This window comes from Chrysoperla carnea, chromosome 2 (assembly GCF_905475395.1).
Source record: "Chrysoperla carnea chromosome 2, inChrCarn1.1, whole genome shotgun sequence".
In the NCBI taxonomy this organism is placed as follows: Eukaryota; Metazoa; Arthropoda; class Insecta; order Neuroptera; family Chrysopidae; genus Chrysoperla; species Chrysoperla carnea.
This window is the reverse complement of record NC_058338.1, coordinates 19,380,005-19,407,010: the sequence shown is the minus strand read 5'-3', so window position 1 is coordinate 19,407,010 and position 27,006 is coordinate 19,380,005. Positions and strand designations below refer to the sequence as shown.

General features: G+C 28.6%; 2 protein-coding genes across 2 annotated transcripts in view; both read left to right on the top strand.

Moving 5' to 3' along the window:
* The window catches only part of LOC123292164 (CCR4-NOT transcription complex subunit 6-like), an 81,509-nt gene that overhangs the window by 3,093 nt on the left and 51,410 nt on the right, over positions 1 to 27,006 (top strand). Inside the window, exons 3-4 of the mRNA XM_044872722.1 lie at positions 475 to 677; positions 2,162 to 2,337. Of these exons, the coding sequence (XP_044728657.1) occupies positions 475 to 677; positions 2,162 to 2,337 (379 nt within the window). The remainder of the gene's footprint in view (positions 1 to 474; positions 678 to 2,161; positions 2,338 to 27,006) is intronic.
* On the top strand, positions 9,061 to 26,483 carry LOC123292165. Its single transcript, XM_044872725.1, has 2 exons — positions 9,061 to 9,139; positions 24,960 to 26,483. The coding sequence occupies exon 2, from the start codon at positions 24,993 to 24,995 to the stop codon at positions 26,313 to 26,315; it is 1,323 nt and encodes a 440-aa protein (XP_044728660.1). The 5' UTR covers positions 9,061 to 9,139; positions 24,960 to 24,992; the 3' UTR covers positions 26,316 to 26,483.

The following is a 27,006-nucleotide window of genomic DNA, read 5'->3' as shown; positions in this document are numbered from 1 at the left end:
CGGTATATTTCGATTTAAGTTTTAACCTTGCACTATGGTGATGTGGAAGATGCTGTGGTTTCAAATTGGTCGAATTTACGTCTATCGAGATGCGACTGTTTTTTATTTATTCGTGATAGTTTAGGGATCACCATATGCTTTATTGATTGACAATATTGCCACATAGCAGAAGGCAAAAAAAGATTTTCTATCTCTTAAGACATACACACTTAAAGTTGTTCAACGATATTTTTATAAAGTTAATTTAGAGAAAAATTTTGTTGCTTTTACGATTATAATCAGAAACAACAATAGAGTTAGCCATACTATTTTAACCCATGACCTAAGATAGTCTAAAAAAGAGTGGTTATAATAATCCTTCAAATTCGTTAATACTTGAAAAGAAAATATTGTGAAATTGACAGAAAAAGGCCCAAATGGAATAACTATTATACTAATAATAAAATGAAGGATAACTATTTTTGTTTGTTTTAGGAGTTGGAGATAACAGGTACTATACGAAATTTAAGCCCAAATATTTGGCAGTTACAACACCTAACCTCTTTGTACCTGAATGATAATTGTCTGCAAAGAATACCACCTGATATTTGTCGGTTGGTAAATTTACGTAGTTTGGATATATCCAGTAATAAACTACGATCTCTACCTTCTGAGTTGGGCGATCTCATTTACCTCAGGTATAATAAATATATTTATTAATTAAATACACGTAAATCAATGGATCATTTCCCTGAAATTAGTTGTAAATGTACGTATAAATAGTTTTTACATTCCATAACAATCAAGTATTTAAACTGGAATTCGTAACTCATTCTTGAAATTTCAAGTGAATTTATTATATTTCTATAGATCTTAATTTACACGGTTATTATTTACATTTATACTTTTACTGGCGCTGCCATCTAGTTTTAGTTGGCAGTACTTCTCTCAGGAAAATATCCATTGATTTTTAAATGATTGTATAGATGTCAAGTGCAGATATATAATATAATAAAGTCTAACATCCCAATTGTTGGAAAAAAGTCCCCCCTAAAGAATTCCACAGATTACGATCCTGAGTCTTTAGCGGACTCCCTCGATTCCTTGTATTGGCTATACGTTGTCCATACAGAACTTTTTAGCCTCCATTGAGCGCCTTTGAACGTGGCAACGTGTCCTGTCCACATCCATTTTAAGCGTTTAATGGTAACAGAGACATCTCCTTGTCTAAGCTCTTTATTTATTGCAAATGATTGATCCAAGCATTCCAGCCATACTCTTGACGTACTTGTGTCGTATATATTTTTTATAATTCTGATGAGCTTTGTACCCCACATCCTTCCAAAGCTTGATATGATACATAATGTTCTATATTGTCAAAAGCCTTATATTCGTTGCTTTTTTGTATGACTTGGTTAATAGTTTGAAGATGGTAAAGCGTTGAGAATCTTCGCCTAAATTCAGCTTGTTCTTAGTTTCTATACGGATATATCGTGCATAATACGTAGCTTTTTTTAATATAAATGAAAAGTGCGGATTCAGAATATGTATTGGAGGGGACAATGAACTTTTTGTGAATATTTTTTCGGCGTCTAATTGATAATTTAATACTTTTGCTTAATTTTAGTTTCTTTCGTTGCCTTCTGACACTAGAGCATTGTTTACTTAAAAAAACACAAAAATCTGATTCATTTAGGGATTAAACGTCTAGTTTTTGAGATATTTATGATGAAAACGTTTTCCGTGAGAAGGGATTTTTTTTCAGCCAAATTTGAGTCATAAAAATGTTTCACCCTTGTTTTCAATTTTATTAAGAGGTTGCCAAGTCAAAAAAATTAAAAAAATTTTTGTATCATAATGCCGGCGACTTATAGAGAAATTAAAATTAAAATCGGTCAAGAAAAACGGATAATATAAAGCATTTTAAACTACTAGATAGATATTAGACAGAGAGATCGTACTTCGTATTTGACGTCTAATACCATGTTTGCCATAAGAACTCCATGCCAAATTCTGTTTTGCTAAAAAAAGATACAAACAAATCTTTGCTGGCTTTTATCTTGGTTGTTTTTATAGCTATTAGAAAAATAATTTTTATCTACTCTTTGTTACAGGAATGAGTTTTTATTAAATATATTATATTACAAAAAAATGTTATACTAATTTTTGTTTTTAATTTTAGGGAACTTTTATTAAACAATAATCACTTACGTGTTTTACCCTATGAACTCGGAAAATTGTTCCATTTACATGTACTTGGATTGCATGGTAATCCATTAAATAAGGAAATTATGTCATTATATAATGATAACAACGGCACGCACAAGCTTCTTACATACATGCTGGACAATCTACAAGGTAAGTGAATTTTATTATATAATTTTTTATTATTTTTATCGTTCGAGGACTATGGCTTTTAATTTTGTGAAACATTATTAAGAAATATTGGATACGGTTCCATATCTTCCTGTGACTAAAATTATTGTAGAAATATCTGCATCATTTAAAAAATGCCAAACAGTTCTAGTAATACAGGTAATAGAGAAGGCCGTTACCTTTGTCTACAATACACTAAATTACAGGAGTTATTTTTTTAAAATACGTTCAGTATCACGTACTGAATGTAAATGCACAAAATCCTTACTTTGGAGGGCAAAAGAGCCGTCATTTTGAGAAAAACCGTTTTAGCCTATATCTCTGTACCCGTCCACTTTAGGTCAAAAATGGTAATGAACCTTTATTGTAGATAATTAAATTTCCTATCTTTTTGGTTGATAAAGGTTTTTTTGTATCATCTACCGTTTACGACTTATACGACTATTGCGAATTATTTATTGACTTTTTGAGACCGACATCTCTTCATGAAGTTATAACACGTTCAATGTTGCACTACCGGGTGCAAGGTTAATAAAAACTAGATATGCAGAGATTATTAGCATTTTTGGTCTAAAGTGCACGGTTACGGAGATATAGGCTGAAACGATTTTTCTCAAAATGTCTTCCACTCTCACTTCCTCCTTCCAAATTTGTAAGGATTTTGTGCATTTACATTCATTATATGATACTGAATCTATTATTTACACCGTGCTACAGTGATTTTGCACTTTTCAAAAGACCTAGTGTAAGTTGTATGCCTTGATGTGTACATCATGATAATGTTAACTTCTCCAAATTTGCAAGTTGTGGAAAATCCATTTTTCGTGTACTTTGCGCACTTAAACAATTGTAATTCCGTTAATTTTTATCCGATTTTCGATTGCTTAAGCGTTTTGATAACTAGAAACATTTAGCTTTCGGAAAATATATATTTATTTCTACTTTCTAGAAAAAAATAGGGCATTTTATAAAAGTTATCTAAAATTTAACGATAAATTGATTTCTTTGACGTAATAAAATTGAAACAAATATATGTTTTTGCATTTAGTGTAATTAACTGGAAGTACATTACCTTTATTTTGTAGTTTTATAAAATAGATTGAAAAAAACAAATTATTTCTGATTTATAAAGATGAATTATGGTTGACTTCGAGTATCGTGGTATTTATTTCAATAACTATATTTATGATTTGACTAGGGTGGTATGACTTCGGTACTGATATAATACTACCTTAAGACATTCTGTAAAATAATATGAATCAAAAATATAAAGAATGAATTTATAAATTAAAAGCGATTGCAAAAATGCATTAATAGTACAGTCATCCTAGATTTTTAAGTCGCTTAAATTATTTTGCACTAACTCTTCTGTAGATTGTTTAATATGTGACTTACGCATGGGACCTTATTCTCTACAAAAATGCTTTCGACATTTTTTTCGTTAAATTAATAGTGTAGCAGTTATTTCAAAAAAAAACTTAAAGCCAAGATGGCGGCCTTTCTCCAAGGAGTACGATCCCGCCTTTTGAAATTTAAACTTATCTTTGACCATCCTAACCGTAACCGAAAGTCAGGCTTCTCCCCAAAAATGCGATTTACTATTGCAATTCGGCTAGGATTACTGTAATATAAAACACACCTAAAACAGATATAATTTTTCATACAATTGTATACACACACACACACATACTCGGCACACACACAGATACACACCTCTTTAAAAAAACAACATTCTTTTTATCGCCTTCAACTTTTATCGGATAAAAATTGCAATATTTTAACATCATTTCTTTTAGATTTATTCTATTATACCTCAGATAAATGAGACAATAAAACAGCCGATCTGATTAAAAAATCCAAGTGAAGTTTTTCCACCAGAATTATCTTTATTTGCATGCAGTGGTGGATGGTTACCCTATTTTCGTGACCTTCGACCTTTTTTTTCGCACATGATTTTAGAATGAGATATTCCCGGTGAAGAAGCTTCACTTGGTTTTTTTAAGCTTTTTTCTGGGCTAATTAGTCTTGTACCGATGATGGGATTTCGTGAAAAGGATACTATAATTTCCTTTTGGATAAATTTGCTGAAAGTATGAATAAAATATCAGTCGATATATGTAAAATATTATTAAAATTAATAATTGTTACTTTTTTTTTTCAATCTCACGGATCTGTTTTAAAGTGGGCCATCCATAAATTTATTTATTTATTATTCTTTTGAGTGTCTGTCTCTCACTAAAATACAATGAATGGTAATATTTTTTACGAATCCAATATGTTGTTATCTTAAGAGTTTATTTTATTATACAGGATGTATCATAATTCGATATTGTAAAACATCGAAAAATTTTTTTATCTCCAATTTCGATAAAACTCAGTATATAAGGTAATTTTGACCCAAAAAGTACAAAAATCGTGTGCATTTGATGACTGGTCGAATAGTTTTTGAGATACGGGCTAAAATCCATCCAAATATTACGATATCTCAGAAACTCTGCATCCAATCGTTAAATAAACTCGATTTTTATACTTTTTGGATCAAAATTACCCATCCACTGAATTTCATCAAATTCCAAAACAAAATTTTTTTTGCGATTTTCTCGATTTTATCAAAGGGGTACCCCTTAAAAAAATTGAAAAAAATCGAGAAATTTTTTTTATCTCCAATTTCGATAAAACTCAGTATATAAGGTAATTTTGACCCAAAAAGTACAAAAATCGGGTACATTTGACGACTGGTCGAATAGCTTTTGAGTTACGGACTAAAATCGATCCAAATATTTCGATATCTCAGAAACTCTGCATCCAATCGTTAAATAAACCCAATTTTTATACTTTTGGGATCAAAATTACCCTATCCACTGAGTTTCATCAAATTAGAAAACAAAAATTTTTTTCGCGATTTTATCAAAGGGATATCAAACCCTTAAAAAAATTGCAAAAAATCGAGAAATTTTTTTTATCTCCAATTTCGATAAAACTCAGTATATTAGGTAATTTTGACCCAAAAAGTACAAAAATCGTGTGCATTTGATGACTGGTCGAATAGCTTTTGAGATACGGACTAAAATCGTTCCAAATATTGCGATATCTCAAAAACTCCCAATCATTAAATTAACCATATTATCTATCCTTTTTGGATCAGAAATACCTCATCCACCGAGTTTCATAAAATTCCAAAATTTTTTTTGCTTTTATTAAATTTTTCTTCATAAAACCTCCCCCAAAAAATGTTCTCGATTTCATTTGGCTACTGTCGTTATAAATTTTAAATATCAATGTTGTTTGATTTTGTATATAGAAGTTGTGTGGAGCTTACACCAAATTTTATATTCTCAAAATTAAAGTTCACGAAGACAAAGCCACAGGGTACAGTCAGTCTAGTATATAAAATTTTGGAAAGTTTATTACATCTTTTTTTTAAAAAGTATTAAAGACAAAGAGAAAAGCCGGACGTAAAGTGAGAAAGTGGTGACTAATATCAATTTGAAACCAAAAAAAAAAAACCATTTAATAACATTTCGTTTGTAGGTCATTCACTAAAAATATCAAATAAAAAAACAAAAAAAAAAAACAACATTTGTATAATCGAATGAACATATAACTTTTATGTATAATCTTTCGTGTTTATCGTACCGTGATAACCAAAATTATTTTAAGAAAGTTGTTCAAAAATCTTTTTATTTTTCTCATTTTTATCCAACTCAAAATGAAAAGATAATAGTTATTAAGGATGTATGAGCATGGCAACAATAATAGGGAATATTCATGTATTTTTTTATATTTTTAATTCATTGTTTACACCCTTATAACATACTAAAAAATACAAATGGTGTTTAACAAACAATTAACTGAGTTAATTGTTGAAATACCATGTATAGACACTGCTGATTACTCTTACACATAGAAACATGCCACACATACATAACTGATAATCCCATATTAATACATAGTACATATAATGGGTGCCCTCGTGAGTAAACAGTGACCCAATTGATCAAGGACATACGGACAATCGAAATGGACTAATTAGATGATTCTATGAACACTTTTACCAAAATTTTTTTCGTAGTATCAAAATTTTTAAGCGTTACAAACTTGGGACTAAACTTAATATACTATGTATATTTCATATATACGATATAAAAATGCTGTAATTAAGTATAAAAAAAAAAAATTAAAATAGAGAATAATTTTGAGATATTTAAACGCAGTCCTTTTGGTGCTCTCTGTTGACGACGAATTAATATGTGACCTGTCAATTGGTGACAGTTCAATGTACATTTTACACTTACCATACAGTATGTCAACAAATCTGATAAGCCCACGTATTATGACGTCACGTCCGTTTTAAAATTTGAATTTCTCTCACTGAATTTGTACTTTTATTAATTAATTTTAAGTTTTTGATAATTTTCATATGGAACGAATGACTTTTCCGAATCCATATAAGGAATGTACGAGCAGAGTAGATTTAATCTTGAAATTATTTTTATCTTATTTTCAACTTTGATGATGTATTTTAGTATATCTTTATGTATATAGACGAAAAATAAGAAAGGAATTTTTCGATACCTGCCTTGATTTATTAAATATCGAAAGCTGAATAATTAAACAAAATTTTCTTCTTTTAAAATTAAACAAAATATAATTTTGAAATACTTGGTGTTACTCACTGAAATGTGTAGTTTTAACAGTAGAGTACGCTATATTTTTATTTTGTTATAAGTTATAGAGTGTGTTCTTTGTAAGTAGGTTAGTGCAGGCAGTGAAGTCGCGGCCGAGTAACAGACTTCTTCTTCTTAGTCAGTCAAGTCAGTCAGATTGTATGGAGTATACTTACTACTATATTATTATTAATAATAATTACTCCACAGTATATTCATACTATGTCAATATGTATACGGTGAGTGAGTCTGTCAGCCGCCACTAACCTGTTTGTCTCATTACACTTGGGTGATCACTTCAAAGAATGGATGTATACCTTGATATATGCGGAATAAGTTGGTCCTATGTCCATGTCCATCAAATATCTATGAAAAATTAATAGTTAAACAAAGAAAAACAAACAATTGACTGAGTTAATAGTTGAAATACCATGTATAGACAATGTTGATTACACTGTCACATTACACATACATACAAGTCACACATATATAACTGATATTCCCATATAATACGAACTATACAATTTGCGCTCTCACGGGTAAACAGTGATGTTTACGAAAAAATGTTTCAAACAAAAGTTGTTTATTTTTTTATAAGGAACATTTTTTACATTTAAACTTTTGTTCTATTTGTTCTATCTATACTTTTACCTGTGTAAAACAATCGAAGAAAGTTTCGATTGGACCAGAATATACTAAACTTGGTACCATTATTTTAACAAATGTCGGGAAAGTATTATCATACCTCGAATTCCAATTATCCCCACTGAATTACCGTTTCAATTTAAACGAGTTAAATTTCCAATTAAGCTCAGTTTTTTACCTACCTTTAACGAAGCGCAAGGGCAAACATTGAAAGTAGCAAGGGTGTTATGGGAAAAGCCTTGCTATTTGTAGCCTGTTCACGTATGCAAATGCCCAAAATCTTATCATATTTGCACCGGACGGTAGAAAATATAATATAGTAGCATCCTAGAATAATACTCTGTTTTGGGTTATTCTAAAGAGGAATTCATTTATTTAACGTTGTATATGTATGTCCATCGAGACTTTTGATTGAAATGCTAAGATCTACAAAATTTCGGATTATTAGCTTATTTAACCGAAACCCTATTCCCATAAGATTTGTGCGGGGTCCTTTTAAGAAAGTATAATGTATTTTAATGTTAAAAGTCATCATTTTTATCTTCGGGACAAAATGATCAAGGAGTTGATTTTTTTTTTAAGTTTCCTTAATGAATTGTTGATTTGGATGGCGTTATTGATCGCATGCGATGTTTTCTAAATAGGGATTTCATCTTAATCATCAGATTATCTGGAAATTTGGATCTAATCACTCTTTGAAACTATGGTAAAATCGAGCAATTTCCTACTTCTAACAGAATTATCTTTTAAGATTGTAAACGATAATCTTAATTTTTATTTTTGGGAAACTACCTTGATGATCCACTGCTTAAAATTTGAACGATTGATTTATTTCACTAAAATGAAATTTATGGACAAAAAAAAATACTTTCTAATACTTTAATTTTATTTTCAAATATTGGAGAAAAAAAAAACATTCGATTTTTTATTATCACACCACCCATCAAAAAAAAAAAGTCGGTTTTTTATTTGAAAACATTTGATAATGTTGCGGTTCTGCGTTGTTTATTATTGCGTGGGGAATAAATACAATGTCCCACTACTCACTTGATGAAGATCAAGCGTCGAGTAAACTAAACAAGCAGCAATTGACTATGAACAACGTAGACTACTACAATGGAAGCAACACGATATGATGAATGATTTAATATAAAAAAACGACCCGGTGCGATTTCTGTAGTGTTTAGTGTTTACTTGATTTAGTTTTTTTTTTTTTTTAATTTTATTTAAATGAGGATAAAATTAATTCTGTATTGAAAATAAATTGTGACCTAATTTCAATCACAAAGTGTGAATAATTGTGATAACAGCAATAATGTGATTATTGATAATAATTTTTAAGACCGTGTTTATTTATTTTTTGTTTATTTTGGTGTATTTTAAGTTTTTGTGTGGTTTGTAATTTTTTATTTTGGATAAATATCAAAATGATTGTTTTGGGATTATAAGCTTCGTTACTTATTATTCACGTGGTAAGAATTAAAGTTTTGTTAATACTTTTAAAGTTTCCCCCAAAATGTTTAATCATTGTTATAAAAAGCACTATTGGTAAAATGGGGTAAAATGGTAAAATTAAAATTATACCGGTGATTTTAAAATAGTTGGTAAAATTGGAAACTGCACTCTCCGAATAGATTATGTTCACTAGAATCTAGAAGTATAGAAGTATACTTAAATTATATAATAAAATAATGTCAATGTATTTTAATTGTTTATTTGTATGTTTGTGCTTCTTTTACGTCAAAATCGAGCAACCTGATTTTGACAGAGAGATAATTTAGGTGTCGGGGAGAACCATTAAACCGGGAATATATCTATATTCCTTGGGGAAAATTATTATTAAAATTTACTTAAAATGCCTTCAGCATTATCGATAAAGTAAATTAATTTTATTGATTCTTTAAGCTTTACATGTCGGGTCTATTTAACGCTATGTAATTTTAACAATAGCCGTAAAACGTATGCTTAAATTGTCAATCGTATGACAGAAAACTTAAGGGCGTACATTCATAAGACTTGAAAATAGACAAATTAAAAAAATTATGATAATATAAAAAAAGTTAATGATTTTGAATGATTTAAGAAAAAAAAAATTGTTATTGAATTAATTTCGTTGGCTTTAAAGTTGAACAAGTGAAAACAAACAATTGATTGAGTTAATTATTATACAATGTATAGAGAGTGTTGATTACGCAGTCGTTTTTACAGTGGTGTATATATAACACAACTGTGGTGTCACACACACATAATTTGCGCTCTCACAGGTAAACAGCGATGTTTACGAAAAAATGTTTCAAACAAAACTTGTTTATTTTTTTTATAAGAAATATTTTTTACATTTAAACTTTTGTTCTATCTGTAACAGTTTACAAGATGGGTCCCACGGACCCAAGACAGATTACGAACTCAACCTCACTTTTTACGTCCTTAGTACACTATAAAAATTTCAGCTTGATATCTATTTTCTTTTTTAAGTTATCGTGTTTACAGAGAGACGGACAACCGAAAATGTATTAATTTGGTGATTTTGTGTACACTTACTTCAAAAATTTGTTCGAAGCATCAATACTTTTAAGCATTACAAACTCGGGACTAAATTTAGTATACCTGGGTATTTTTCATATATACATGGTGTTTAAATATTTGATACTTTTAATTTCAAAATTTTTTTCAATTTTCTAATAATTTAAAGTTATTTAAAATTTACATATCGTGTCCCTATGAACGCCGCACATAGCAAAACAGGTTGGTGTCTGAACGTCCTTAACATGCGCAAGGTGAAATGTTGTGTTTTAATGATCCTGAATGTAATGAAATAAAAAAAAAACTATGTCAATATTTTAAGTGTAGTTTAAATCATAAAAAAAAAAATGTTATCATTTCTAAATATGGGTTGGAACCTTGGCATCAGGACCCTGACTTCAGTCATATAGTTTTGAAACTAACTTAGCAATTGCGTTAGCATTTTGTTATTAATTCTTAATAACTTGTAAGAATTTTTTTGCTTAGAAAAACATTAATCGAATGCGATTATCACGGGACAACTCTACATATAATATGGGAAATTATTAGTCAATGTTGTTTGTAATAGGATCGGTTTTTGCTCGATTTTACTCACAATTTTGAAGAGATTTATCCAAAATTTTTTTTGGTAAAATAATAATTGATAATAATTCTCTCTGTCACATTACACATATATACATGTCACTCATAACTGATATTCTCATATAATACATACTATACAATTTGCGCTCTCACGGATAAACAGTGATGTTAACGAAAAAATGTTTCAAACAAAAGTTGTTTATTTTTTTATAAGGAACATTTTTTACTTTAAACTTTTGGTCTATCTCTAAAAGTTTACAAGATGGGTTCTACGGACCCAAGGCCCAATTGATCTATGTTGCTCATTTACGAACTTGACCTCACTTTTTACGTCCTAAGTACGCTATAAAAATTTCAACTTGATATTTCTTTTAGTTTTTGAGTTATCGTTATGACAGACGGACAGACAGACGTCTGACAGACAGACATACAGACAGACAACTGGAAATGGACTAATTAGGTGATTTTCTGAACACCTATACCAAAATTTTGTTCATAGTATCAATATTTTTAAGCGTTACAAACTTGAGACTAAACTTAGTATACGTTAGTATATTATTTCATATACATGGTATAAAAATATTTAAAATAGAGAATAATTTTGAGATGTTTAAACGCAGTCTTTTTGACGCTCTCTGTTGACGGCGAATTAATATGTGACCTGTCAATTGGTGACAGTTCAATGTATAATTTACACTTTAAAAATGAATTTACAACACAGAATTTATACACGTTATTATTAAGTTTTCTAATAAAAAGCAGTAGAATAATAGTACTCAATGTGATTCCATAGAAAATATTGTATCACTTTTTACGTCCTAAGCACGCTATAAAAATTTCAACTTGATATTTCTTTTCTTTTTTGAGTTATCGTGATGACAGATGGACAGACAGACAGACAGACAACCGGAAATGGATTAATTAGGTGATTTTCTCTGTATATTTAGTGTAGATGTAGAGTTTAAAAAAATACTATACAGAAGAAGTTGGAAGAATTGATAATTCTTGAAATAATTAAAATTAAATTCATAATTCTTGAAATAATTAAAATTCTAAAGTTGTTGTATATATACTTTATGAGGTTCTTATAACTTAACCCACCCAAGTTTTTATAAAAAAATAATAAATACAATAATTTATTTTCTGTGTAGACCTATAAAATATTTTTAAAAAAACTTTTAAATTATTCACAAAAACAAATAACGTGTTTAATTGTAAACGCATGTACATAATAAAATGTTATTTATTTAAATTTATTACGTCCGATAATCATAAATATTAAATATCACGCGGAAGTCATAGGGTTAAATATCAATATTTTTATTTATAGTGTCGCATGTACTACAGTATGTGCTAGAAGTCTTTTGAAATTTTTAGGTTTTGTTTTTTTTTATTGAATTATTGAAATTTTTTTATTTTTTTTTAACTTCCGATTTACGGACCTATTTTTTGAGCCCGTGTACGGGTGGTTTTCCTCCTTTTGTCCCCTCTGATCGGTCCAGAGTCACTGTTTAATGAGAAATGCGTAAGAGGAATTCTATAACTTCAAAAAAAAAGCCTAAAATGGAATATCTAAAAAATAATTCTTGGATTAGCTGAAGTTCTAGTCAAAAGACAAAAGACAACTTGAATTCGTAATTGATTAGAAATAGAAAACCACTTTAAATTCGAAAGTTATTCCTTATAAAATAACAAACATCTTTTGTTTGAAACATTTTTTCGAAATATGAATAGATCCGTTAGAATTTTAATACAAAATTATTTCTCTGTATAACCAACTTCTGCTGAATGTAATTTTGTTGGTTCCGAACTCGAATTCGGTTTTAGATTATCTTGGATGTCAAAATCAAATACAAGTTTTTCTTTAAGTTTAACACCTTTTGTTTAAAACATTTCTTGTACACACTGTATACTGAGTGTTTAAAGCTATGTACTATAATGTGTAACTTGGTTAGAAAAAGTTAGTACGAAAACCCACCCTCAGTGAAGAGTGCTTGGTAATTATAATAATTTTTCCAGCTTCTGTTTTTAAAATTGAAAAATTACAACTTTTCAAATGAACTCTAAGCGATTCGGATTAGTTTATTTTTTTCGGAGATCCAACTCTGAAATTTTTCTAAAAAGTGCAATTTTTTAGATGACGAGTGTGATTTTTGGTATAAATAATAATGTAAATGCTAAGGTATATATGGCATTTAAGAAACCGGAAATAAATTTGACTGACTATCCTAAAAAAACAAAAATTAACTTTCCATTTTTAATTAGAGCATACTACTTTCTTTCATTCTTAATTCAAATTCAATATTTTTTTGTATATAAAATGCCATTTATTTGTGATTTGCATACACTTTCACCAAAATTTTAAAAATATTTTCAAAAAACAAAATTGTGTCTAACTATGATTAAAGGTTCTTGTGCTTTAGTAAAAATGAATCAATCTTAAATTTTTTTTAGTTAATAAAAACATTCCTTCAGTTATTTAAAAATAATAACTTTTTTCTATGCATTTTTTAAAGTAAAACTTTTATTTTGATAGAAAAAAACTAGAAAATAAATTTTTCACCTTAGGTGGTAGGTACTATCTGTGACATTTGAGACGCTCTGGTTATGTAAAAGAAGATTCTACATAAAATATAAAAACTGACTTCTTTTGTGTTATCTAGATTAAGAAGGGGATGTTTTAGTGGCTATCCAATCAAGGTACCCGTTTTTATAAAAATAAATTTTGGATTCAAACTTCCGAAGTTTATTTCGGCAACATTTTTGCCTAAAGAGAAAAGTTTCTAAAACCCTTTTAACGATTCCCCAACCAATGCGCTACGATAAAATAAGTTTGATTCACAAATTATTTTTTCTATGCGAATATCGAATAAAAATTTTTTTGTAATCGAAAAACGAGCTTCCGAAGTTACTAAGGTTATATTCGAATACAAATAATTGTAGTAGAAAACAGAAGGTGATAATTGTAATTTTCCTTAATATTTTATCTTATTTCCTTGATTATGATTTATAACTTAAGAATATAAGGTGAAAGTTATTTTTGATTTCTTTTCAATAATTTAGAAAGTTTTAATATTAAAAAGTTAAAAAAATATGAAATATAAATAGTAAGGTTAATTTTTTTTCAATAAACTCATCTTTCGAATTAGTGGTACAATTTATGATTGGATTATATTAAATTTAGAAAATTATTGATTAATTTTCAAGTGAGAAACCAAATGAGGCTTACTAGCTAGCCAAATCACTAGCTTGACAGTCTAGGCTTAAGTTTCCACAGAGAAAGATCTTAACGATTTTAAATCACTTACATTTTATATGGTCTAAAAAAAGGTTTCAATAGAACTTCTAGTAATGCAATTTTTTTTTTAAATATTTTAAAACTATACAATTTCTAAATAAATTATGTTAAATATTACACATTAATTATTTATTTACAGCAAAAAACATTTACTAAATGAATATATGCAATTAAAAAATTATAATATAATTAAAAAAAAAAAGTAGATACTGAATTAATTCGTTTTTAATGATAAATAAATAATTATTTAGTTTAAATATTTTTAAAATATTATTAAAATGTAAAATTTGTATCCATGTATGCATATAATTCTCTTGAAAATCCGATTACCACTGTTTAAAAATGTAAATATAATTTCAAAAACTTTAAAATTGGGTACATTTTTTTTTGCTGAGTGTAAATTTCTGAACTGACTGCATAAAGTATCCATTTTGCATTCGAAATCAATCATTTACTCATATTATTTACGGACGCAGCATATATTGGTGAGAGTTTTTTCCTCAATCCAACTAGAGCTCTATAAAAAAGAAGTTTGACTCCATAGAATTAGGTTGCGGGTTCGAATCCAGGCAGCGGCAGTGTGAACAATTGTAATTAATGGAGGTGCAGAATTTATCACGTTGTCGTCGCTTGGAAAAGAACGAAGTAACCGATTCCACCCACATCATAAATGTAATTGTAAAAATTAATGTAATTTAATAAATAAAGATAAGAAAATAATGACGTGGGTGGCCGCTGTGATAAGTCGTATGCCAGAAAAACGGAGTTTAAACCCCATTATTATTATTATTATAAAAAAGAAACATTTTAAGCAATTCTCTTTCGATTGAAATTCATATTAAGAATTGAAAATTATTTCTTAGTTATATTTTCCACAAGAATTAAAATACCATTAAAAATAAAAATAATATCTCACTGACCTTACAACACATTTACTAATAAGGAAAGAATTTTATACTTAATAGTGGTTGGTGGCGGGTCTCACTTGTTAACTTTAAATACAGGCTGTACCTATACCTTAAAAATATTACTTTTTCTTATCTAATCTAATGGGAACGAAATTAGCACATATAAGTGAATGAACCATCGCTAAACGACCCAGATTCATTTCCTAGGGTCCCAAAAATGTAAAATGAAACCTAATGTAAAAGAATGTATGGTATACTTGCGTTCAATAAAAACGGGAAATCATGAGTCTAACTGCTTTTGGGGAAATATTCATGCCCAAGATCATTGTAAAAGCACTGTGTCTGGAAAAAGATTTATGAGCGTTTGCAATTGGTGAAAAATCATTTGAGGATACTTACTGACCACTGTAAAATCAATAAGCGTAATCTCAAAATCAATCTCTCAATTAAGAGGAGGAAACTTTCTCTCAAACGACACCACTTGGAATGAACTGACACTTGGATGAAGTGAACTAAAAGTGTCGTCCAGGAAAACCCTTTAGTTGTAGCGCTTCTGCAGGAGTACAAAATATCTTATTTAATCTAATCTATATGATCTACCTTGAGAAAAGAAAATTTATTATATTTTTCCTATTTAATAAATAAACCGCTCATTATTATTTAAAGGACCCCCAACGATTAGATGGGAAAGTGGAGATCTGTAAAACTTTTTCAAATCGCCCTTCAAAATGTTCTTTGGATCGTTCTGATCAAGAGCTCTCACGGTATGCGTATCTTTGATCGTCGCAGCTTGAAAACTACTCATTGAAAAATTTTGTGGCCGTGATGGTTTTTGATCAGAACGATCCGAAGAACATTTTCGGGACGGTTTGATAAAATTTCACAGAAAGTCATTTTCCTATACTATCGTGTGGGTCCTTTGTCCATTTTGATGTCATTAACTGAGAAACTTCAAATTGTGATTTACTTATAACTGGAAATATTGTTGTTTATCGTGTTTAATAAATTCATTCCACCCTGTACGAATGTGTATGTTTATGTACAACATGTAATTGAAATATGTTCAATATTTAAAAATGTTTCAAGAGCAAATTTAATAATAATAGTGAAGTACTCGAGATTATATTAATAAATAATTAATCTTTCTTTGTTTATCTTATTTATATTTATATTGAATCGGTTATAAATATTGATCAAACAATATTTTATTTATCTTAATGGAAATGAAAGCTAGGTCATCCACAATTTTATTTTAAATAAAATAACCTTAGTTAATCATTTTGTTTTGTTTTTGTTTTTTTATAATTCTTAGTAAAATTTATTTTAAATGCATTATAATTCAATTACGTCAAAAAAAAAAAAATAAATAAAAAGCGGCAAAATTTATTAAAATTAATGACTTTTATATTGGGATTCACTTTTATTCTTTCTCTTCCTTATTTAATTAATGTCGTAGTTTATCTTTTAAAAAAATAGGGAATATGGAATAGGGAATATTCGAACGGGGATTGTCATGAAAATATTTATTTCTTTATAAATCAGTTTGTAGATGGTGGGAAAAGAAAAGTTTTGTTTTTACTATTTTCCTTGCATTTTTTACGTTTTTTCTCTTATATAAGTTGAGCCGTTCTCGAGTTTTGCGCTTAGCAACACATTTGGCGAATCATTTTAATTTATATAAGTTCTGGTTTTACTTGTTTACTAAACTTAATAGTTTCTAATAAAATTAATTATTAATTGACTATCAATTAATAAGTAAATTAATGAGCGTGATATTAATATACTTCTATAAAATGCTTTTGTGTATATTTTTTTTTTATAAATAATTAAATCTAATTCGATAAACAAACATTAATTTAATAATTATTAGTTTAATGTGTGGTCTTTTATTAATAAAGAGAATCATTATTTTATAATAGTAATAATACTAAATTTATGGATCATTGACTTTTAAATTTTGATAAAAAATTTATTCGAAACTTGTTTGATAAGTAAACAGTTCAAACGATTACCTTATGCAAAAACGAATCTAAGGTTAAATTTTAAATCGAAAATTTGAAAATACTCAACATACTTTAATTAAGAAAAAACGGGGTGTTAAAAAAGTATCGGAACAGCAAACGAATTCGAAAAATAGTGGTTTTAGAATAAAAGTTTAATTCCAAAATTAAACATTGAACGTTTATATCTTCGTAATATTATAGTTAGGGGAAAATTCTTTGGACATAAATTGTTGTTAATGTTATTTTCTGCAACTTTGCTCATTATAAAAATTCCAAATTTTCTAATTTTAAAAGATTTTCAAAATTAAAACCGATAACTTAACGAAATCGTATCTATCACTATGAGTACATCGTCTTAAGAAGCGTTTATTATTATATCACGTTTTTATTTGAATATAATTATTATTTTAATATATTTGTGACGTAATATTTGTAGTAAGATATATGGTAATATATTATGATGTAAATTTAGAATCTCAATCATTATTGTCGTCTCACTAAATAATGTGGTTAAACTGTTTGTGGTCTAAATTAAGTGTGGATATCGTACTAACATACTATCATACTATTTATTTATAATGAAACAAGTTTTTAGTTATTTGTTTTATTTATGTTGTGCCACAAAATCTATGTTATCACACAAGACAATTTTAAGTGTGTAGTAAACATAAAACAAAAACAAACATAGAAAATGATTCCACAAAAATTTATAATTCTCAACTTTAAAATATAAGTCACCATTAACCTTCCCTATCTTTATACGAAATAACAACCAATATTGTTTAAAGTCTGAGAGAAAATTGTTTTGGATTGAGCCAAACCCGGCTCAATTTAACTCTGCCCACATTTGGGTTTCAGATCTTTACCCAAAAACAAGAATTTCTCAGCTATAATTTATTTATTATATAGGAGCGAAAAACATCAATATAAATTAAACTTTACTCATTTGATTGAGACTTAGCTAAGGGACAGCAAATCAGGACTTCTATTTATTAAACTTAACTAAAGATAGGATAAAAACTGGAAAATCAGAGGTTGGTTTATTAGATTGGTTAAGGGTTGGTCAAGGGCTGGATTCTCCAAGACTATATTTATGACCTTATGTAGAGGTTTGCGTAAGAACTTCTAACAAAAGTTCGATTTATTAGGTTTTTTTGGCCTAGTCAAGGTTAACATATTGCCAATCCTCTATGATTTTTTGTTCTTGATTTTAACTTTACATAGTTAGGATACCAGTTCTAAATTGAATAAAATCGTAAATTGAATCGAGTATATTAAAGATATAAAAAAGGATATCTTTATTATCGTATTAGCTAGCCATCTCTTTAAGAACACTAAATCAATATTAAAAGCTTTATGCATCGAACCGCCTCAGTTATAGTTTTATCTGAAAACTTAAACTAGAACTAACAGGATGATTTCCATAATTTCCAGGTAAAGTAGGAACGATATACGTATGTACAGCTAGTTATGTGAGTGTGTTGTTTTAATTGAATAAACGCAACGGCTGGAACATTAATCAACATTTATAACTGTTGTCTAATTGTGTACCTACTCTTAACATACCGGTTGTCTCCTCACCAAAGCCTTATTTATAAATGTACCATGAAAGGGAAAAGAAGTCTCTGAAAGCATTTTTCATTATTGTTATTACGACGTGGTTACGAATTTTTCAACATAACAAGTTAAAAGTTTAACTTTGCTGTTCAAAAAATGTTTTAAGAAATCGCTTCTGTATAAGCGAGAATTTTCGTCAACCAATAATGAATTTCTGGTTCTGGCTCCTTCGATGAAAATATTTAATAATGTGAAGTTTCAAAGTTGTTGATACATACTGCGTTCTCCGAATCTTTGTAATATTTCGGAATATTTTCTCGAAAATCTAAAGTTATTGATACAAAAGAGGACTGTAATTATATATTAATAATATTAAATTATCTACACTAATATTATAAAGAGGAAGTTGTTTGTTTGTCATGAATAAACTCAACTACTGGACCGGTTAAAAAATTTTTGTAAATAAAGTATTTCTGTTTTTTTTTTTCGAATAATTATGAGACTTTGGACATAATTTTTGTTATAATCATGAAAAGTTGGGGAATTTCATGATAACAATTTGATCGCTACACTGATTTTTCTAATGACATCCGTAACACTTTTCGTAACACACCCGGTATTTAGATCTATGAGTTAGTAGTTATTATGTTTGATATCCATAAACTAAAACTACTGACATAGATTTAGTGACTATCAAGTTTTATAGACGGTAAATTGTAGGTTTTTATAAATCTTAAGATTTATTTATTTTTATTTGTTATATAAATATTTTAATAATTACTACTTTGTTTTAACATTGTTTTTTATACTTAGAATTTGGATTTAGTTTTTATATGCATAAAAACAAGATACTGTATTTTAATTCTCCCCAAAAGTAAGCAGATATAGTGTCATTTTTCATTCTGTTTTCGAAATATTACTGCCAGAACTTGAAAAAAAAACGCTTTTATGCTTAATTTATGTACTTGTATAACTTATTCAAACATACATCCATTTACTGACTGACCAATGATTAAAATGGTAATTTTGAATCGATAGATCTTAAAGCCTCAAGGTCGGTTTAAAACTTATCAAAAAAATGGGAATTATCGGCATCTCAACGAAGTCGAGATCATTTTTTGTTCGCGCGATATCGGTTGGGAGAACTTTTTAGAAAAATGTCGCCCGACTAGAAACGAATCGACCGAATGTTATGAAATTCTTTTCGGATTATATTACCTTTAATACGCTTGTATAATACTTCAGTCTATATTACTAATGCATTTTTTTATACAATCCTAGAAATCGGAACACCCTTGGTGTTTATTGAGTGTCGATCGATTATCGAGACTCTATTGCATTTTTATTATTATTAATAAGTGATATTAAAACGATATGTCAAATTATTCATTGTGGTAGATTATTTAGGCATTAATCATTGTCATAAATCTAACGAAAACAAATCAAACAAAAGTATGGTAATTAATTTTAATGAAACACATGTATACAAGGGAAATTTGTTTTTGTACATTCTGTAATCATACACGCCTAATAATAATATTAATTTTTAGTAATGAAATCATCATTCGTTTGTATGAGAAAAATTATTTTTCCTGTCTGTTTCAAGGATAATATATTATTTCCACTGAAAAAGTAACCTGTCCAAATAAAATTATTAATAAGAATAATAAATGATTCATATTTATAACAGAGCACTTGTTATGAATATTAATTAGTATTTGACTGAAAGATACATATTCTTAAGACGGTATTCTAATGTGATGAGCAAAAAAATTAATTTTGGATAAAATATTTTCAAGCAGTGTTATTGTTGAATTTAAAATAGTATCAATTTTTATATGTTCTTCGGTCAGTTATATATGTTAGTGGTATGTAAGTTGCCGTGTGGAATTCTGTTACTATAATCTGATCCATGTTAATTTTACCTCTTTATGATGACTTCGACATTTCATTGATTATATTTTGTCTCCCATTTAGACTATTTAGAGGATTGATAAAATTTTAATCCTGACTTGTGGATCTTTATAGAAATTGACTTTGTCGATGTTAATGTTTCGATTTTCGTGTGGATGCGTTTTTTGTTTGTCGTATATGTTTAAAGAAAGCTATTGAAAATATATAATTAGAAAATTCATTAATTTTGGAAAAGTTTTTGGAGGTCCTGAAAGAAAATGCGATATTTACGATAAATCTCCTTGAATCAAAAATGTTTCAGGCTCGTCATAAAGTTTTTAATTTGTAGTAATTAATTAAAACTTTAATTAATACTGTGGACTAGAAGCTGTGTGAATTTCATAGATTTTTTTTTTTTTAAATTCTATTATAAAATCAATGAATTTTATTACAATTTTCATTTCAATTGATTGATAGATTGATTGATTTTATATTAAAATTGAAATTATTATCACATTTTATTGGAAAGTTTTTTATTTATTATAATAATAACATAACAATAATGTGTTAAGCAATCATAAATTTAATATACACAATTCGCTTACAATAATCAAACTGTTGATTTGATTATAAATAAATGATAATCTTAAAGTGCTATACATGCAAAAAGGAAACAAGAAAGTGCACAAATTAATCAAAATGTTACAAATCATCGTTTATTGTTTTAATTTTTAACCGACTTCAAACAAAAAAGGAGGAGGTTATCAATTCGACTGTATTTTTTTTAATGGGTGTTACCTCAGAGCTTTCGACTTGGTGAATCGATTTTGATGATTCTTTGTCTATTTGAAAGCTGGTGCTTCCCATGTGGGAAGCCCAGTATACGGGCTTCCTATTTCATTTTGGTCCAGTTCTGATAGCATCCATGAGAAAACCATAAAAGTCTGAAATTTAATTAAACTGTGCTTTTCAGACAGTCCTATTCTTTCCCCCCAATTTGGTGATGGACCATTTTAATCTGTCCACCCTGTATATTTGAAAATATAAACAAACAAAAAAACCATTTTACGGGATTCCTTCCAAATATTTTGCGAGGGTTATGTCTAGAGAATTTTACGCTCTTTAAATAAAATATATTTTCGAAGATATTTCGCGATTGACTTGACTTGAATTTTAGGGCATGTTTAGTCGTATAGGATTTGCGATCGTAATCATCTTTTGAATATAAAAACAATTTACACAGATCTATTGTTTTTAACCTACTTCTTAAGATTATTTTTAAGTGAAATTGAATAGGTAAAAAATATCTATAATAGAGATTTTCTCATGAAAAATATATGTGTGTAATAAATAATTAAAATGACGTAATATTTTGTTACAACTGCATTACATTTGCATATTTAAAATCGCAATCATATAATACACATGTTATGTAAATTGATTCTGACCCGCAGCTCTAATCGCATAAACTACAGTTACAATTTTTTAAAGGGATTTGTAACCTTAGACTTTCTAGATAATTGAACTTTGAACATAAAAACATTAAATGATTGAAACTGTCAAGATGGTTATAACAGTTGTATTTAAAAAAAATTATTAAATTATTGGAAAAAGAATGTTAAAACATCCTTCTAGAATTGTTATAAATTTGGGACTAAACTTAGTATACCTTAATATATATTAAATATATACATGCTATAAAACCAAAGTTACTGACCGTTTCATTGTTGAGATATAGTAACGCAAAGTTAATCAATTTTTTTGTTGAACAGAAACAACTATAGCAAGTATTGGTGGTTGAAAAGAGATATCTATATTAACAAAATTGTATACATACACTATATATTGAATATGAATAATAGAGGTAAAGGATAACTACCTCCGTCTTACAAAAAGTGCCAAAAGAAAAAAACTTAAAATGGTTCTGTTGTACGGGAATATATTTTAAAAGTTTTAAAAGAAAGTAATAAGAGTAAAATATGTATCTAAACAATGTGTTAGACAAAAATAGAGAAGTTGAAATCAAACACAAAGTAGACTTAATTTAGTCCTTCTTCTCACGAGCGCCATTATGGCCTTTCATTGAAATTGAATTTTATGTTTTAGTATAGTTAAAAATAGCACATTATCTGACGACCGGCATGTATACTCCTCACCGTGCGTATAAGCCAAAACTTTTTTACAATATTGTACGGAGACAATAGCCTTAATCATAATCCATTTTGTTTTCGAATAAAGATATTTAGGAAATACTATAGGTATTTAAAGATTTTGTATATTTTTCACCGATGAGTATTGTTGATGAAATCAGAAATCATTTATAAAGTAATTAATAATTTACTTTGTAGTAATAAGTCAAAATTTTAGCGAGTGTATACCGTGATAAATACTTTTTCAAGTTATAAAATTTATAAAAATGCATCGTAATAGTTATAACAGCATATAACTATTAAGTACGTTTGTGCTTATCTATGGATATAATTTTGAATACAATGTAATACAATTTACGCTTTGTTGACAACGAGAATAGGGCAGTCATTCTGCTTTTCTGATCGCATTTGTGTGTTACCTGTGTAAATTTCAACAAGTAGTAGTTATATATAACTATACAAAAAATTATAAACTTTCTAAATAAAAACAATTAGTACAGGGAGAGCTATTCCAACATTATTCTTTAAAAAATTGCATTCTTATAATTTACTACATACCTCAACGAAGTAAAGTTTTTTTAGCCCTAAAAATTATATATGTAAAATCTAGGGAATGGGTAACATGAATGAATACAACTACTGTACAGGGTTGAGTGGTGAAGTTGACACAACCGCATGAGTTGTTTGTATGAAAGTAATAAATATATTGTCTAACAAACTTCAAATGTTGTTTTGAAATACAACATAGTTTTAAACAATCTTTTTTTAATTTTTACTACCACTTATAAATATTATAGCAAAATAGTGGTGTGATTGACACAACCGCATGAGCAGACCGGGACAACTTAGTAACTAAAATTTAGTATTGAAAAATATTCCATTTGGAGTGTGCAGTTTTAAGTTTGCCAACGACTTTTGGATATTTTTCTATCTAAAAACTCAAGGCATTCTTTATCAATATGATACAGTTTTAGATACAAGAAAAATTTGTGTTCTTACAGTCATACGAGAGAGGACATTCTGTGCATAAAATTAAAACAGACACTTTTTAAATAAAACAAAACTACAAAATTAAATAAATAAATATACATAATAATTATGTTTACTATCTAACAAACCATTAGTGCTTAGATAATTAAAGTAAAATTAACATAGTGATGTTAAGGAACAGTTAATAACAATGGTTAAACATTTTAATAACTAATTATTGCAACATATGTGTTCTTTTTTTTATAATTCTTTTCAATAGGTGCTGTGCAGTTGTGGTGATATTTCTTTACGAAAATGCATAACAATAGAGAGTTATCACGCAATCATCACAATAAGAATATCGATAATCTATCGGGTGTTAACAAAATTATCTTACATTCCCTAATTTTGGTTGATTCGAAATCAAAGTTTGTATATTAAATTAAAATTTAGTGAACAAAGAACTGACCTTTCAGGCGAAGTAACTTCTTCAGGTTCAGACTACAATCGGGATTAATTTTGATCGGATTTGCAAACTTTTTTGAGCTTTTAACCCAAATTTTGCAGTCAACTAAGGATTTGGCTTTGGGATATGTTTTTTTGAATTTTTCATTTTTTCAGAGATCTAATTATTTTTGGTAGCACTAAATTATTTGAATAAATATTTCCCCAAAATGTTTAATGACACCCGAAAGATACTACTTTTCGCAAGTTTTTTTTTAGGATTTGTAATTATATCATATCGCTAAATACGCTAGCTTTAGAAATATATTTGTAAGCAAAAGTTATCAAGGACAATAAACGCCATTCGTCTGTGTTAATAACTTTTAAGCCCAGGTAAATTTTCAACATCAGGTGGAAGATCAAGGTCGCATAACCTTGAAATTAGAATTTCAGATTAAATCATGAACTATTTCCCTTGTCAATTTTTAGCTAAACCATTTTCTGTAGCTATGTTTCCTTTCGATTAAATGCAATCATGACAAATTTTTAAGTCGTATTTCTTCCGAAATCTATCTATTTTCGAAAGAATGTCTTAAATAAAAAATGTTTGCTTTTTTAAGATCAACTTTCTAATTTAAATTATTATTCTATCGCTCTTACCTTTTGGGATCTTAATTGACTATTAAAGCAACTCGAAGAACTAGGTCAAACCTTATGTCAGAATATGATGTCCCTTATCAAAATTTCCAATTTTTGTTTTTGCTAAAACGGTGCACGATGCATAATTATAGCGTAATAATAGATTTATTTCATTTTTATAAAAAAATTTCACGAAAATTATAAGAAAAGTTACTTTGCATGAAGGAGAAAGAAAAATAAATTGAAGTTATTTTATATGTTGCAATAATATTCCCAAACTTTAAACAGGAATACATATTCCTAATACAAAGAAACATTTAATTTAGGTACCAGTTAACAACTTCCATTGGAATCATACAATGAGTCCAAGTTCAGCCGGTGTGAAAACAACACCCGGTAACAATGTAGGCGTTGAACGATATATTGGAAGTTACTTAATACAAACCACTACAGCACGTCCAAAACACCAGATCCAAAGATTGAACAAAAATTACAATTATCAAAGGCATAATAGTAATCCGCAGGATGTGAAGCATAAAGATACAAATAATCGATATGTAACTCCACCGGGGTCAGCTAATGACAATTGGGTCGATGGTACAACATTATATTCATATCCATGTCGTGGAAATATAAGAAAATGCCATCAACAACAACAACCGACACCATCATCCCCACCTGCACGTAATGAAAAATTTCATCCACAAACACAATTATCACGTTTAGCAATACATACGCAAGGTATTCCGCTAATACTTACTGGTCGTAATAATAATTCATCCCGTAAAACAAACCATAATTATCCACAAAAATGTAATAATAACTACATTGACATGGGTGGTGTCCGTTATAATATGCCCCCTCCATCAATAGATCCAACAAAAGTGAAAAGTGATAATAATTCAGTGAGTGTGGCAACTGACACATTAAGTGTGGCAAGTGATGAAAGTTCAAGTTCAAATAATTCGGAAAACTGTTTACCACGTATTATAAAACCACGTAAACGGCGAAAAAAAGATCGTAAACCACCGCAAACCACGCAAATATTAAAAGTGAACACAAGTGATACTCAACAAACAGTTACGCCACCGGTGACCCCAAGTGATATATCATCAGATATACCAAATTTAAATCACGATTTTGATGATATCCAAGAATTAACGAATCAACAGAATCATTGTTCGCCCACATCATGTCAATGTAAGTTATGTGATCCTTGCGGACAAATTTGGAATGTCGATTCATCGTTTTTAACGGGTCTGCAATTCACAAACTCCGATTATAATGCGCCGTCAACAGTTGATAAAATGGTATCAACATTACGGCGAAGTTGGAGCGATCCTATGCCGGATCATCATCTTCGGGTTAAATCTAATGGTGATGTTGGTGTCATTGGGTCAGGTCGATATTCATCTTCATCGAATTCATTAAATAATGTTACGCAAATTAAAAATTCACAAAAATTAAATATATCCACGGAAATTGTCACATCACCAAACGGTCATCGAGATTTAGAAATTAAATTCCTTTCATTTTCATGTTCACCAGCACAAAATACATCAAAACATTCATCTGATGACAATATTGTCGATCGATTACAACGGTTGTCTGAGGAAAAGGATTATGACCTGTCATACGATACCACACAAATTAGTCGGTTACTTTTAACTGTAGAAGAGTAATTTTGACTTTTCGCATCTTAATTCAACTTGGATATTGTTACTCTGAAATTATACGGGCTCTATAATAAGTCACAACGAATCTCTGTTAAATATATTTGTTAAGTCAAAAATCTTTCGAAGTTTTTTGATTCAATGCACCATTCCCATGATTCAATAGCGTTCCCAAAAAACTGCGTGTATTAAAATATTCGAGACTTACGTTTCAAATTTTGAGGATGGATAGAACTTGCGAAAATTAATTTTCAACAATTTTACGCTTTACAGAAATTTCATTTTTCATAATACTATTCGAGAAATTATAAACGATAATTACCGTAACCTACTTATTGACGGTACTAGTATTAAACAATTTCTAAGGACTTCCCGATTTATTTAGGCTTGACGAATTTATTCTGCAATGATTCGTCGTGACTTATAATTCACCCTGTATATTTTATTACTTGTCTTCATAAGAGCACTTATCGATAACATTTTTAACGATTTTAATTGATTTCTTACTTGTTTATAAAGTTGTCGTTACATAAATGGTAGCAATCAAATATGGCGAAATATATAAACAGCTAATTTGTGTCAGAGATGAATAAACACTCATGTTTGTATAACTCCAAAATATAAGTTGTTCAAAAAATAATTTACAGAATTAATTGTTTGAGTAGTTTAAATCCATAAAATCTTTTACCACCATTATCAA

Coding starts and splice junctions, on each gene's coding strand:
- LOC123292165 (XM_044872725.1), top strand. CDS start 24,993: ATGAGTCCAAGTTCAGCCGGTGTGAAAACAACACCCGGTAACAATGTA.